This window comes from Giraffa tippelskirchi, chromosome 4 (genome assembly GCF_054371585.1).
Source record: "Giraffa tippelskirchi isolate mGirTip1 chromosome 4, T2T-mGirTip1v1.2.pri, whole genome shotgun sequence".
Classification (NCBI taxonomy): domain Eukaryota; kingdom Metazoa; phylum Chordata; class Mammalia; order Artiodactyla; family Giraffidae; genus Giraffa; species Giraffa tippelskirchi.
The window spans coordinates 12,690,164-12,706,344 of record NC_137278.1 but is presented as its reverse complement, the minus strand read 5'-3'; the positions used below and the strand labels follow the sequence as shown (position 1 = coordinate 12,706,344).

The following is a 16,181-nucleotide window of genomic DNA, read 5'->3' as shown; positions in this document are numbered from 1 at the left end:
CTTACTGGGGCCCTCTGGGCGTCCCGGAAGGACATCCCGAGACAGTCTTCCTTCCTCACTGCCCCCGCGACTGAGCTGACAGACCCCGGAATTCCCTCAAATCCCATCTCTCCTGTCCCACTTTCGGCACTCGAGCCGGTTCGCTCCGTGAGTTCTCAACATCCGAATGGCAAACAGGTTGTGAAGTTGTAGTACAGCGGATCTGTCGGAGTACCCAGCGCAGGGATCCCGGGAGACCCTCCTGGATTATTAGGGACCGGATCCTTTGCTTACCCGCCATATACCATGTAAAAGGTGGCGGGGAGGTGAGGTGGGGGTTGGGGAAGAGAGGAGGGTGCGATCGGAATCAGTATTGGAGATTACTTAATGCCCCGTCGGGATCTGGATCCCAACTCACCTGTCAACCTATGGCTTCCTCCCTACAGTCCTACCCTTCTCAGTTCCTTGGGAAACCCAGGCATCTATCTAAACCTTGAACCTGGCTCTTTCCTCCAACATAGGCTATTTCCTTCTACTGTAATAGAGCGTGGTTCAGCAGAAGTTGCTGCGGGCCATTACCCCCCACACCCCCACCCCCGTTACCAGGGAACGGTTACCAGACCATTAATGGTTGTTCAGCCATTGGTCTGTGCACGGCAATGCTTCCCCCCCGCCCCGAACCCCCCACCTAGGGGTGGGGTGGGGTGGGGTGAGGAGCCTGAGGAGCATTTGGGTTTAGTGCCTGGCTGCCTTAGGGATGAGAGCTGGACAGGGTCTGAGGACCTGGCCTTGAGGGAGCAGACAACTGAAATCTGCCTCTCTAGCCAGGACTTGGTCCTCAGATGGTGAAAGTTGCGCCTTGGGACCTTGCCCTTTCTTGTCAGAACAGAGAATATTTACCTGGTGGAGATTTACAGGAACATTGGTACCAGACCATGACAGGACCTCCAGAACAAAGACACCAGGAAGTTTGCAACAACTAACGTGCCTCTCTCACCTTTCCTATAAAAGGGTTTTGCTGAAAGCTTTTCGGGAGTTTCTCTGATGGGTCAGCTGGTAAAGAATCCGCCTGTAATATGGGAGACCTGAGTTCAGTCCCTGGGTTGGAAAGATCCCCTGGAGAACGGAATGGCAACCCACCCCAGTATTCTGGCGTGGAGAATTCCATGGACAGGAGCCTGGTGGGCTAGAGCCCATGGGGTCACAAAAAGTTGGGACACAACTGAGCGACTTTTACTTTTGGGGAGATTGGGGGATTTAAGGCATGAGTCACCCACCTCCTTGCATGGCCCTGCAATAAACTTTTCTCTGTTCCAAACTCCCAACATTTTGGTATTGTTTGGTTTCTCCGTGCATCTGGTGCATGGAGTAACACTACCACTCATCCTTAAAAATCCCATTCATCATTCATAAATCACATCATCCCTAAAGCCATCTGGAATTGCCCATGAATTACTTTGCTCCCACTTGGGGAACCAGTAAACCCTTTGCCTGCCTTAATGACTGCAATTATCATACCTGTATTGAAATCTATGTCCCACCTAGGCAGAAGTATTTAGGACAGTGACTTACTGATCTTTGCATTCCCAGAAGTCTAGCAAAGTCTAGCGCTTAGCAGGAATCACGTATTTGTTAAATGAAGGAAACCGATTCTTAAAAGCAGTTGCTCCATCCCCTCAGTCAACAGTACAGGAAGAAGTAACTGACCCTCATAACAATTTTTTGTTAGCCCTGATTTGCTTCTGAAGCCAAGCTCAGCATGCTTGGTTAACATGTCTTTTCAAGAATAAGAGTGAGAAAGGATTCCTGTATTCAAATTCAAGCAACAGGAATGGGAAGCAGGAGGGAAAGAGAGAAAATAAACCATTGACACCAGAGCTTTAAATTGTCACACTTTTATTAAGGAAACTTCCCCGTAAGAAGTGAAGAGGTAGTTCACAGTATGTCTAACATACAACAGATTTAGAACAGCTATTCACCAGCTGAAATAAAATGTTCTGGGTTGTTTGTTTAGGACAATATTTTAGAAGTAGTGATGGTGGTCACCCTCCATTTATAGATCTTCTAATAAAGAAACTAAAACAAATTAAAACCACATCTGATTTACCTCAGAGCCACTTCAGTTTGGAGTTTGCCTTTAAAATTAAATAATAAATAAATAACTGTGACACAGTGATTTTTTAAAAAACCAAACTAAGGAAAACAGAACCCTCTCATTTTTAGTTATCCTGGGGATCCATAAAATACAAATGCTGAATGTCTAAGGTTTTAAAAAATCTTCCTCCACTACAAGAATACAACTAGTTTTGAAAGTCATCTTCCTCTGTAAAACATATTCGATATCAGTAAATTGATCACTTTGCAGTATAATCTAAGAAACATGTATAAAGAAAGAAAAAGTCAAGTACCACCAAAATTAACAAAATGTCTCACAGAAACAGAACACCTCTCCAGCCAAGAAATGGGGGAGACTGTAAACCACTTTAGTGGTTTGCAATTGAAAAAGGTGAGAACTAAAAAAAAAAAAAGAAAAAGGTGAGAACTAGAAGTTTTACTCATACAAAACCATCAAGAGGCTGATTTTAGGTGATCAAGGAAACCAAGGCAGTTTCCTTTATTCTTCCTAGGATAAAACCAAATTGATACCTTATCTCACTAAGACTACATGAGACTGTAAGCTCTGTTGAGGGCAGAGACCATAACAATCTTATCTTCAAATTCTCAGTATTTAGCATAGTGCCTAGCAATAATATGTGTTCAATAAATGTCTCCTGAATGCCTGAATGAATCCAGAAATAGTCTCCAACCAAAGAGACCAATTTTATTTGAACCCATGCCTTTTAGTCTTCAAACCAATTACAAAACAAGACATGAATTTATGCAAAGCAAGCACTCCAACTTGAAATTTCCCTGTGATAAAATGATGTTTAGAGAAAAGAGTGAAACATTGGTTAACATGTTAGTGTCTCACTATTGCATAGAATTGGTACTCTTTGGCTGGATCATATAAAAACCAGAATGCTAGGTAGCATCATTAGATCATATAATAAGTGACATTAGGCATAAGATACCTATTAGTCTTACCACTCCATTTTATTCTCATTTAAAACCTTTTAACAAATGGTAGAAATTATACTTCAAATCAGATTCACATGTAAATGCATCAAATTATAACAACTTTGAGAACACCCTCTGACTACTCAAGTTAAAATTAATTTTTGGTTCATCTATACATGGACTCTTGACAGCTCAGAAACAAAAAACAGAAAATCGTGATGGAAACTAAACACTGTTTCCAGACAAAATAAGTTTCACATTTGGATCCTTCTCACATTGTTACTTGTCCTTTCTGTTTCTGTTCCTAATCAACACTCAGCAAATCAGTTGCTTGCTTAGGAAGAATGTAATATTCATTCTAACCAAAAAATAATTACCTTACAAAAATAAATCCTTCTTTGACTGTTCTGTTTGCAAAATCGAAGCTGTCTGAGAAAACAAACAAAGATGCACAGAGGGGAAGCACAAACTAGGAAATTTTTGCTAAAGTATTCTTGATCCTGTACTAAATCTTTTTAAGCCAAGGGACAGTGAGAAGTGAGGAGACCTTAGCTCATATTTAGCCTACTTAGTCTACTTTGGTCAACCTTGGCCAGGCTACCTCTTTGGGCTTTGGATACCCCAACTTAAAAAAAGAGAGGCAGGCTAAATGATTTCTTCAGATTCTCTATGGACTCAAACACTCCTATTATCTAAATCTAACTCATGGGTCAGAAATGAGTAAGACTCAAAATTTTATTTCTGAACTATAATACGTGCTTAGGAAAAACAGTTGTTTGTTTTTCCATAACGGAAGATCAACTTTGTATTTGATCTGTCAAAGGGGATGAGGTGGGACTATGTACCATTATAGGAACATCTAAATGCAAAAATCTGACTGCTCCTTCTGTGACCCACTTTTTTCATCCACTTTAGAAATTAAGGTACACAAGGAAATGAAAATTCAGAGACTATTACAATACACTGGACAAAACTCTGAAGGCCAAACTCACCTTACCAATAGCGAACTTCTATAACAAAGTCTAGAGACTGACTCCAGATAGCCCCTTTTTAGAGAGACCATTATATGTTAGCACACTTTAAGTGTACCTGGAGCAATCCTGATTCCAAAAGCATCACCAAGTAAGCTACAGAATAATTATAAGCATTTGACTTCTTTTGGGGGAAGACCTCCCAAATAAGTGATGTTGTACAACTACTACCCTTTGTTGGTTATGCTCCCCAATGGTGATTCCTGTCTGCAGGTATTGATGGAAATATTGTACTCTGGTCTATGTGAACTTCAATCACATGAAGCTGGGCTGTAAACTGTTGAAAAGAGTACAGAATAATCTAAAATACTTATTTATAGCCAGCTCCAAGACAAGTAGATTCATTCATTTATCAGACATAGATGAATTATCAGTGGTTCTGATAGAACTGGAAGTTCTATCACATATTCAGGCTGATAGCAATATCACCTTATATCTCAGCTTATTACCTACCAAAGAAAAAGATTATTTGCTTCCCTTAGCATAGCATCTATTGGTGGAGTGGAGGTGATGTTATTAACTTCTTGGTACCTTCAGAATGTGCCCAGTGGAAAGTCTAAAATAGTTGTCAGTCTAAGACATAAGCTGATGTTAGGTAGACAAATGGAGTACTCCTTGGGAAAGGAAAACAGACATCACAGGATAAATAATTCAAAACAGAACATGGGAAAGGGCAGAAGGCAGGCAAGACCACTCCAAGTGGCAAGTTGCCTGGTCTATTAGTGCTTTGACTCACCCCTACGATCTGCACAGAGGCTCTGGAGAAGTCAAATTAGTTAAATGACTCCTAAAAAGACTCAGACTATTGCCACGTTTGTAGTCAGTTCTAGTTAGGAGCACAAAGCCCCTATTTAATTCACACAAGTGCTATCATTCCTTAAGTTCAGGACAGCTTGGGCCAGTTTACCTGCATCCAGGACCTGTGTCGCATCAGGCTGTGGCTGACACCCTTTAGAGTCTGTGACTGTTGTACATGCAAAAGAATCAAAGTCCACAGTGAGGTCTTGCACATTTCTTTCATTGGCATTATCAAAGCTGTTTTTGCCATGCAGCTGTTTAAGGTGCTTCCTCAAAACTGGCTTATGTGCAAAAACCATGTCACAATAGTTACACTTATGGGGCTTATCTCCACTGTGAAGGTTAAGATGATCCTGTAAGGAACACTTCTGAGAAAAGGTTTTCCCACAGATTTTACACTGGAAAGGTTTAATGCCGGCATGCACACGCATGTGTCGATGAAGGTTGCCTTTCTGAGTAAAAGTCTTGCCGCAGAGTAGACACATAAAGAGTTTGTGCATTTTTAAATGGTTGGCGTAGTTCTCCAGGTGACGAAACACCCTGGTACACTTTGGGCACTGGTGATGCCACTGCAGGCCTTTGTCTACACCTCGAATATTGGGCCCAAAGACATCTTTCGAGGCCATGATGATGTTATCACTGCCTGTGTAAGAGAGGGCATAATTGTGGAGATGGTTTTGCTCTATTTCACTTACTCTGTTTTCCACAGTTGAATTGATCAGAGAATGCTGGGGCTCGGATGAATGTAAAGCAGTGGGTTCAGAAGAAATAAACTGGTTCTGATCTTTTTTACTTCTAACCTCTGATACATCCCCAATAGATTCTACCTTAACGATCTGAATATCACTGTCCTCCATATCCATACTGTCTTCAGATGGATGAATACAAGGCGAGTCCTGCTTTGGGGAGCCTCTGGCATCTCCCTGATGTTCTTTCGACTGGGGAGAAGCACTCTGTGGTTCACATCCCTCTTTACTTTCCATTGGCTGTTTTGGCTTTATAAACTTCCACAAGGCCTGCGTGCACCGTTCTACAATGTGACTCATCTGAAGAAAACTCGCAGCGGTCAAGTAATTGACCAGTTCCATCTCAGGGAATTCCAGCACACCACTATAACACGACAAGAGCAATTGTCTCCCCACTTCGGAGCTCTGCAATATGGAGATTTTCACCTCTCTCGAATCGTTCAGTAAAAACTGGTCTCTTAAGAAGGGGGAACCTGCAGCAAACACAATTTTATGCCCCTGTACCTCAATATCATCTATGAGAACTGTAACATCACAAAATTTATTCTCTTCTCTTAATTTGTTCATTTTTTGTAACATTGAATCTCCATAATTTTCAAACTTGAAGTGAAGGAGATCTGATCTTTCAGACATTTTGGCAGACCTAAAGAACAGAAATGTAAAAAGGATGAATTTAAGAAAATTCAAACAATTAAGAAAACCTGGATTTTCCTTCCAAAAACAAATCTGTGTTGTTATACCTGTTCATATGTATCTGAATGAAACTTCCCTTGAAAGAGGAAGCTAGTATAACAGCTTTTGAAGGCTGTTAAAAGTGACTCCTCACCAGCATCAAGTGTCAACTGCACCTAAAGAGTGGACTTATATTAGCAGAAATAGCTTGGGATTCATTCAGCTTTTTAAGATGCTTAATACAAGAACAGTGCTTGAGTTATTCCAAGGGCATTCTTTTGCTTCTCAAATCAGAATTCTATCAGGTTTCATGAACTACCTAAAACATCCCAACAAGTAATAAAGCAATAAGAAGTAACGATTTTATTTTGCATGATACTGTGAACCTGCTTCTTCAAAGATAAAACACTGTTTTCCTTTGCTTTGAATTTTATTGTAGTGGCACTGCTTGCCCCATTCCTGGGTAAACCCTCTTCTGTCTAAACTGATGTGAATTTACCCATACAAGTATTTTTGCAATAAAATGAAAGTCACATGTTTAAAGGGACAACTTTTAGACAGTGTCAAAGGCACAGGTCTTTGTTCTTTGCATTTTGGACAAACCTAAACTCTTTCTTAAGAAACATTTGTTGATATATGAAGTAAATATTTGATATAGAAAAACCAGATGAGTCACTTGGTGGGAATCTGAGTAAGAGTACAGTGGATCTAGTTAATCCCTACCAGATGCTATTCTTTCTTCTTTATCCCCATTCATCCATCATTACTCATCAACTGGACTACTCAAATTCATTCATAAATGTCCCTTGGTTCCAGCTTCTATTACCTCTAACCCAACTCCTACACCACCGCATGTCATCTTTCAAAAACATAGATCTGTTTATATCCAACCCCTGCCTAAAATCTTTCTGTGACCTCCCATCATCTCCTGGATGAAGGCTAACCTCTCCAATATAAACTGATCAAGTAAATTTAATATTAAGGTACACACTGGCAAAAACCAGCCAACCATGGAGACGGTGTCTGTAAAAACTGCATATTTGTCCTGTTGTGCAGCAATTTCTTTGGAGAAAGTTCCCATGTTCTAATTCCATACTCTTACTTGGCTTCCCATGTGCCACTCTAAAGGGAAGGATGAGTTAGCCATGTCAACATGACATTGTCAACATATTATTTTTACAATGACAACCTACCAGTCACAGTAAAAATAAACTGACACCTTGTCTATATACCAATCTTCTGTGAGATCAGTGGGTATATAAGATCTATCCATGAGAAGCAGCTCCACAATTTCAGTGCATCAGTAAGTTCACCTTGAACTCTGTGTCTTCATCAACTCCATAGTTGAGAGTCATGAGACAACCAACAGCTCCTAGTGACATCTGGTTCCTGAAGCCCAATCTTTAGAGTTTTATCTTCTAGAACACTGAGTTACAAAGGCCCATAGAACACCAGCTTGTGACAGCAGAATACAGGTCTCACTCATATTGCTCAGTGCCTACTTCATAATAGCACTCTACTGACTCCAAGCCTTACTACAGTTATTTCTTTAGTCCAGAACACTATTCCCAGCCAATTCTGACTCTCTTATTTCCTCTGAGGGCCTTTCCCTAACCCCTTAGATCAGAACAGTTGTCTCTACTGAACCTGTAACCTAGTTCTTTTATTGTAACATTCAAAATACTAACAGTAATACCCTTCAAACTGCAAGCTTCATGGCATCAGAGAGAATAATCTCTGCCCCATTCAATAGGGCTAATGCTGGGAATCTGCATCTTCTAGGGTGAAACACTCTTTCTTTTGGTTTCAAATTCTACTTAACGCAGCCACATTACTGGCAAGCCCTATTCTGTTCAAACTGGTGTGTCTACCCATCACCTAATATAGTACTAAACACACAGCAGGTGCTCAGTTTATATTTGTTGAACCTGTAAGATTCATTTGACAGTAACAGAAAGACTTGCTGTTAGGAAGACCAGTGCAGTGTCTGCATAAGCATTACAGGTCTGAGGCTATGAGAGCCTATAAATGAATGGGTATAAGGAGCAAGGAAAAGAAAGAAAAAAAAAAGACATTTCAAGAAAACTTGTGGGAGACACAAAATGAAAAAAAAGCAATATGCAAAGGTTCTAAACTTAGCAGTTTACCTGAATTAAAATGTCACTGAAAGAGAAGTGAGACTTAGGAGGGGGGACTGGTATGGCACAGGCGTATTTAAACACATTTATACATAAATTACAAGCATCTTCTTTGTATGGCACTCTGAGTGTACAGATAAATTATAATCACAATGAAGATGAGAGAGGAAGGATGTAGAGAAGCATATGTAGCATCAGAGAAGACATGGTAAACACCAGATGAAAAGGAAAAATCTTGGAGACACGGGAATATATTAGTAAAGAAAGTGGTGCAACGGTATTATCCATCACTGGTCAATTTTAGCAATTATGGTTGCTTGACATATTTGATCTGGCAGTGGTGAATGTCCCAATTCATAACTAGAAATTATACAAATGACTGTTGTTCAAATGGCCAAACAAAAGGGGCATTATTTCTTAGAGGTTTAACTTGTCCTGAATTTACTGATAGGTCAGCATTTTGAACTGTGGTGCTGGAGAAGACTCCTGAGAGTCCCTTGAACAGCAAGGAGATCAAACCAGTCCATCCTGAAGGAAATAAACCTTGAATATTCACTGGAAGGACTGATGCTGAAGCTGAAGCTTCAATACTTTGGCCACCTGATGCGAAGAGCTGACTTACTGGAAAAGACCCTGAGGGCGGGACGGCAGGAGGACAACGGGGCGACAGAGGATGAGATGGTTGGATAGGATCATTGACTCAATGGACATGAGTATGAGTAGGCTCCGGGAGATGGTGAAGGACAGGGAGGCCTGGCATGCTGCAGTCCATGGGGTCACAAAGAGTGGGACACAGCTCAGCAACTGAACGACAACGGCATTTTCCTACTAACACCGAAAAATAAGCACTAATTGCTTCCATCTATAACCTGATAGTACTTGCATTGCTTTAGGCAGCTCTCCTCAGGGATCATTGTTCCTTGAAGCTCCAAACAGGAGTTGGAATACAGTTTCATTTACCTCCTATTCATCAGTCTCAAGCAACTTACCAACAGGAGCAGTCAGACAGGTATCTCAGGGACGTGCTTGATTTGTCTGCTGTAGTCCAAGAATGTGAGAAAAAATTATTCTGTCTCCTTTAAGAAGTTTTCCTTAATGTGTCAGCCCACTCTATTGTCTCTCTTTGATAAACTCTTATTTCCAGGCCACAGAGTTTATCCTTTGTTTCCTGTCACCAGTTTCTCTTTCCATCAGAGGGTTAGTTATTTGAGGGCAAGAACCAACTGTTATTTTTTACACAACTCATTCAATAAAAACTGTAACTAACTCTTAATGTTTCCTATGAAATTACTATTGAGCTATGGTAGAGATGCCCTTCATTATCATAATACTCTTTGAGTGCTTTGGGGAAAATTTCTTTCTAGGGTTTGTTTCCAAAAAATAGTTGTGACAACATAAAATGAAATTTTAAACAAAAGTTTAAAAATGTTCAAATAAAAAGGAGTACCTGTTTCATATGAATTAGTTTAATTTTATCTAAAAATAAGAAAAAGAATGGCTAATCTTTACTGAACGCTTGCTGAGTACCAGGTATACCCAAATCGATTCATTTAATCTTCAAAATTTCTATGCAGTAAGTATTATTGTCATCTCCACTTTGCTTATGAGGAAATTCAAGCTTGGTGAACATAAATCACTTGCTTATTTAAGAAAGGTGGAAAGTATTAAATGTTAGAGGTAGAATTATGCCTGAGCGACATGATGCCAAAATTCATGTATGACAGAACTAGGCTAGCTGAAGTTTTATCTTATGAATATTAACTGTGATCTCCATTCATTTCCATTCAACTATACCCTGATGATTGATATGCTTTTGTATATTTAGTTATGCTTCAATAAAAGGCTTATGCTTAAAAACAAAAAAATACAACTTAAAGCCAAATTTGTGTCAATTCTAGAGGGCTTTAATAGTAAACCATTTATGTATTATCCTTGTCTTACCTTTCTCATCTATTTTAACTTTATATTATTTTTCTATCTTTTGTGTATTCATCTTTGTAGGATGAAAACTTAATGCCACTTATAAATAAAACATAATAAAAATTATGAATATATTTGATTTTTAGACTTTCCAACTATAGTTAACTTGTAAGTATAATAGCAATCATTCATTAGTATCATAGAAATCACTCACATAATTCTAGATTATAGCAGATCTTCTAGGAACTGAAAGTACAGAACTGATTAGGAAGACTAGAGACTTGGTCACCACATTCTGCTGATTCTTTTCAAAGAACGATTTCCAAATTCTCTATATTCTTACTACTAGTGGCATAGTTCAGGTCCTTATCAACTATTGTCTGGGTTACTGTGATTAGGTCTGAATATTGCTGAGTTTCTCTTAGCAAGTTTTAAATGACCCATTTCCCAAACATCAATGAAATAGGAATAGTTTCACTTAAAATCACTTTCTCTTTGTTTTTATTTACACAATTCTTCTATAATCATTTCCATAACAAATGTTGCAGCTGATTTAAATTTCCCTTTGTTCAAACAAGAGTAACCCAAAAGGATCAGTGAATATTCTAGGTTGAACAACGTTCACTGCCAAGCAATGGACAGTGTGAAAATATCCACTTTCCTTATCTCAAATGCCTCTAATGATACTGATAAGGAAAACTTTTCAGTCTGTCTTCTCATCTACCTCATAAAAGTGCCTTTATCTTTCAATTTAGCACTCACAACTACTTGGAAATCTTTCTTCCTCGTTCATTAACACCATATACCATTTTTCAAAGAGGCTGTAATATACTACAGCCTTTCTATAAAACTCAATCCTTTTCTTCTTTTGGGTAACTTTCATGACACTACATTCTCCAACTGCTCACTCTTTTACTTACAACATATCTATACAATCTGCAAGTTACATTACAGAAATATACCGTTACTGGAAGAATTTTTGAATATAGGTAAAGTAAAACTCCCTTTTCTCAGCCTCCTTCCATTCAGTCAGTTTCTTCCTTAATGAATCTCCTTCCCTCTCCACTTTTAAAACATTTCTATATATAACAACACTTCCACAGCCACAGAAAATAAAAAGTAAAATTACATTTCTTACTTACAAACTATACATACTGTTTTGCAACTTTCTTTTTTCATTTATTGCTTTTAAGAGTTATTTATGTTGAATAAATCTAGCTCACTCTTCTTAAACTGTTGTACAGAAGTGGGCAAGTGACTTAACGACTGGCTTGTTTTCCACCATTCTTTGGCTGATCTGTTCCTTAAGGGTTCACTAAATTGTGAAAAGGTAAGTATATTCTTCAAAGCTTAGTCCTTAAGTTTGTGCTATTTTCTTAAGGCTGACTTCCTCAAAAAAACCTGTCTTGGTTTCTCAATGTTTTATTACCTTCTCTATTTAAAAAATTCCTAAATCTTCATCCTCCCTGCACATGGTCCTCCCTTGGCCAGGCAGGGGTGCAGCAGTTCACAGAGCTCTTCCCTGCTCCTGACTTGGGACCCCTAACTTGGCTTGCATTCACTTCCCAGCAGGGCACTGTGGGGAGGAGCCCAGGGAAGAAACAGGGCCTGTGTGGCCCATGACCCCTGGGCCTCAGCTCCTGGCCCAGAGAGGTGATGTTAGAAAACTGGCTTAAAACTCAACATTCAAAAAAATAAGATCATGGCATCCGGTCCCATCACTTCATGGCATATAGAAGGGGAAAAAGTAGAAGCAGTGACAGACTTTATCTTCCTGGGCTCCAGAATTACTGCTGACAGTGACTGCAGTCATGAAATCAAAAGATGTTTGCTCCTTGGAAAGAAAGCTGTGACAAACCTAAAGAGTGCTTGCCAACAAAGGTCCATATAGACAAAGCCATGGTTTTTCCAGTGGTCAAGTACAGATGTGAGAGTTGGACCACAAAGAACGTTGAGCACTGAAGAACTGATGTTTTGGAACTGTGGTTGGAGAAGACTCTTGAGAGTCCCTTGGACACCTAGGAGATCAAACCAATCATTTCTAAACAAAATCAACCCTGAATATTCATTGGAAGTACTGATGCTGAAACTGAAGCTCCAATACTTTGACTACCTGATGCAAAGAGATAATTCATTGGAAAGGATTCTGATGCTGGGAAAGATCGAGGGCAAGAGGAGAAGAGGGCAGCAGAGGATGAAATGGTTGAATAGTATCACCAAGTCAATGGACATGAGCTTGAGCAAACTGGGAAATAGTGAAGGACTGCAAAGCCTGGCATGCTGCAGTTCATGGGGTTGCAAAGAGTCGGACATGACTTAGTGACTAGACAACAACAATGTGGTTAATTTTAACCAAACTTAACCTCAATTCGGATTCCCTCGTAGCTCAGTCGGTAAAGAATGTCCCTGCAATGCAGGAGACCTGGGTTTGATTCCTGCAAGGGAACGATCCCTTGAAGAAAGAAATGGCAACCCATTCTAGTATTCTTGCCTGGAAAATCCCATGGACAGAGGAGCCTGGTAGGCTACAGTCCATGGGGTTGCAAGAGTCAGACACAACTCAGAGACTAAACCACCAACCACCACCAACCTCAATTCAATCTAACAAAAAATAACTGCCCTAGGCTACTACTCTATCATGTTGAAATGCATGTTATCTAAACTCCTGCACTGGCTAAAACTCAATAAGTCAAAAATAAAAACTTGTGGAGAATGCTTCTGTTAACAGTGGATGTGGAGACACAGAAACCTGTTAGTATGTTATTATTTTAACAGAGTGATACAGAAATGAGGGCCCGAATAATATGAATATTGAGAAGAAATAATATGGATTTATTCTAACAGATTCCAGAGATACCTCAAAGAACTGATGGACTTGATAACCAAGGTAGGGAGCAAGGGATGAAAGGTCAAGATGATTCCTAGGTATTTGGTTTGAGAAACTGGATGTCTGACAGAAGGTCATCCAATAAGCGAGGAAATGCTGGGGGAAATGACCATGGGTCAGGTCTTAAAATGTTTAACCAGAGGAGCCTACATGACATCAAGGGGAAGATTGATTAGCTAGCTGATATGGCTCTGAAGCTAAAGAGAAGACCTGATTTGGATAATAAGTTAATAAATAAAAGCATGACATAAACTGACCTAACTATGAATGAAACTGACCTAAAATGGCACATACTGGAAGAGAATCTAAGGGAAAAGAAAGAAAAAATAAATCCTTAACAGAAACATAAATCCATTACTTACCTTCTTCTCAATGTGGATCTCTTCCAAGCCTCTCCATTTTTTTATCAATGAATCTATCTTTGCTTAAGTTTTTCCCATTCTTTTGACTCCCATGTTCAATCACTGCTTAGTACAGTGGATAAAACCAGGTTTCCAAGAATCAAAATGCTGCTCCACCGCTTTCTAGTTGTATGACCTTGGGCATGTTACTTAACTACTTCTGTTTTTTTTCAGTTGTCCCATCTATCAAAGAATAATAGTACTTAACATAATAATATGACTTAATATTTCCATAACAATAGGTTGTTATGGAAAATTAAATTAATTTAAAAGTAAATTAATGTTTTAAATTAAGTTACTTTTTAAAAGAACTTAGGATAGTGCCTGGAATTGTGCTCTGTAAGCAAATGTTAGATAAGTAAATAAAGCCTGTCAATATCCTTTGTGAAGTCCTTCACGTGTGGCATTTCTTTCATTCTCATTTGATACCAAACCACCTGAGGTCTCCATTATTTCACATATTATCACCTCATCATTCTGCTAAAATTGCTTTGTAAAAAGTCACTCATGATCTCTTGATAAAGAAATGCAATCTTTTTTTTTTTTTCTTTCTCATCTCCAAAGGCTCTGCATTCATTGTCTCAGTGGACCCTTCTCAGTCTTCTCCTCTCTTGACTTCTGAGACTTCTTGGTTGCTGGAATCCTTACACTTTATCATTACATTTTATCATCTACTTCTGTCTCTGCTACTATAGCAGCCACCATTAACTACTCAGTCCCATTTCCCCAAATGTTCCCTTCTTTCTCAATAACCCCTTCCTGATGCCAACTATTTCCATAGCTTCCACCTCTGTGCTTTAGGATGATTCGACTTTTACCTCAAGCCACGGCATTTAGGCTGAGCTGCAGATTTGTCTTTCCAACTCTATACTGGACAGTTCCATGTGGCTATCCCATCAGGCCTTAAATTAAAATACCCAAAAAATAAACTGATAATCTACACTATGCTTATGGGTTTTTTTTGCTGATAATGGCATTAACATCCTTCAAATTTCACAGGCCTGAAACCTAAGACTCAGCTTTGATACCTCTTTCACCCTCAACATCCAATTCATTATGGAGTCTTTACAGCATTTCCTACAGCATGTGTGCTGTGTGTGCTTAGGCACTCAGTCAACCCCGTGGATTGAAGCCCGCTTGGCTCCTCTGTCCATGGGATTCTCCAGGCAAGAATACTGGAGTGGGTTGCCATGCCCTCTTCCAGGGGATCTTCCCAACCCAGGGATCGAACTCAGGTCTCCCGCACTGCAGGAGGATTCTTTACTGTCTGAACCACCAGAGAAGCCCAAGAAGACTGGAGTGGGTAGCCTATCTCTTGTCCAGGGGATCTTCCCAATCCAGGAATTAAACAGGGGTCTTCTGCGTTGCAGGCGGATTCTTTACCAGCTGAGCTAACAGGGAAGCCCTTCCCTTCAGCATACCTGCCTTCTTTCCAATAACACTGTCATAACTCCGTTTTGGGATTTCGTTACTTCTCACTAGGCTGATCCCATTACACCTTCAAAAGAATCTCCAATAAGAACATCTAGACTTTAGCTAGAGTCCAGAATCAGTTCTTAGAAATTCCTATCCTATAGGCTGACCTCTAGAACAAGATGATTTTCTACAGTGCAAATATGACCACACTACTCTCCTCCTCAAAACTCTTCAACAAGTACCCACCTCTTTTAGGAGTAAATCTTCACTATCTGGACTTCCATCTACTTTCCCAGCTTCTTATCTCATGCTTTGCACAAGAGCCCTGGAACCCTCTCCTGCTCTTCCCACACAAGTTATGCTCAATTATTCCTTCACAGCACTGCCACTGTTCCTCTGAGCGCAAAACCTCTTCTCCACCTTATCCCCAAGTAAAACTGAAAAGTCTTCAGCCTCCCCAGCAACTGCCCCTTGAACGTTTCATACGTATACGACTGATATGTACATCGCAGGAGCACTCATTTGTTTTTATCTGGTTCCCAAACTTGACCCTGAAAATTAGAACAATGTCTTACGAATTCCCAGTGCCTGACAAGGCGCCAGATACAAAAAAGGTGTTGTAGCCAGTGGCAAAAGGGTCAACTAGCTGCACTCCACAGTGATCCTCTCAGGCTGGCACTGAGGCCTTGCCCTGGCCGAGAACTGGCACTTCTTAAAAGATGCCAGAGTTGGGTTAAAGTCAACTGCTGGGCCCTCGGCTGGGGTCCCCGGAGGAGGTCCCTGGGGGCATCCTTAGGCTCCCCACTCCAGACTCAGGGGAGGGAAAGGGGCGGGGCATAGCAGGGGCCGGGCCAAGGGCTCCGTAAGCACCCCTGAGCCTAGGCCAGCCCCTCGGCCCCCATCCCGGTGCAGGTCCCGGCCAATCCAGGGCCCCAAGGGGGCTCGATTTTGAGAGACCTTGTACCCCTACCCGGCGCTCCGGCCGCCTCCGCACTTACAGACCCGGGGGAAGGACACCGTCAGGATCCGGCACCGCCAGGAGCTCCGGCCCCTCGGGGCTCCGGGAAGGGGGAGGGGCAGGGAACCCGAGCCAAAGGGGGACCCAACGGAACCGGAAGGGCAGCCCTCGCCGGACA

General features: G+C 40.6%; 1 protein-coding gene and 1 long non-coding RNA gene across 9 annotated transcripts; one reads left to right on the top strand and one right to left on the bottom strand.

Moving 5' to 3' along the window:
- Window positions 1–16: 16 nt before the first annotated feature.
- Window positions 17–6,256, top strand: LOC145545077 (uncharacterized). Its single transcript, XR_014081853.1, has 2 exons — window positions 17–177; window positions 5,686–6,256. It is a non-coding gene; the product is annotated as an uncharacterized LOC145545077 (long non-coding RNA).
- Window positions 1,859–16,158, bottom strand: ZBTB26 (zinc finger and BTB domain containing 26). Of its 8 annotated transcripts, none has more exons than XM_081588732.1 (3): window positions 7,597–7,681; window positions 4,975–6,254; window positions 4,406–4,681 (listed from the first exon to the last, which is right to left on the bottom strand). In XM_081588732.1, the coding sequence occupies exons 1-3, from the start codon at window positions 7,623–7,625 to the stop codon at window positions 4,659–4,661; spliced, it is 1,332 nt and encodes a 443-aa protein (XP_081444858.1). In that variant the 5' UTR covers window positions 7,626–7,681; the 3' UTR covers window positions 4,406–4,658. The 8 variants fall into 8 exon arrangements, with proteins under 8 accessions (XP_081444861.1, XP_081444860.1, XP_081444862.1 ...); XM_081588730.1 differs by having other exon boundaries at window positions 4,521–4,681; window positions 7,275–7,681; XM_081588735.1 differs by lacking the exon at window positions 7,597–7,681 and adding an exon at window positions 16,016–16,158 and having other exon boundaries at window positions 1,859–6,254.
- Between the last annotated feature and the right edge of the window lie 23 nt (window positions 16,159–16,181).

Excerpts from the sequence above, each read along its gene's own strand:
- ZBTB26 (XM_081588728.1), bottom strand. The coding sequence starts at position 7,321 with ATGCAGTTTTTACAGACACCGTCTCCATGGTTGGCTGGTTTTTGCCA. Across the intron at positions 6,255-7,274 it reads TGGTTGGCTGGTTTTTGCCA|GTCTGCCAAAATGTCTGAAA; the intron begins GTGTGTACCTTA and ends TCTGTTCTTTAG.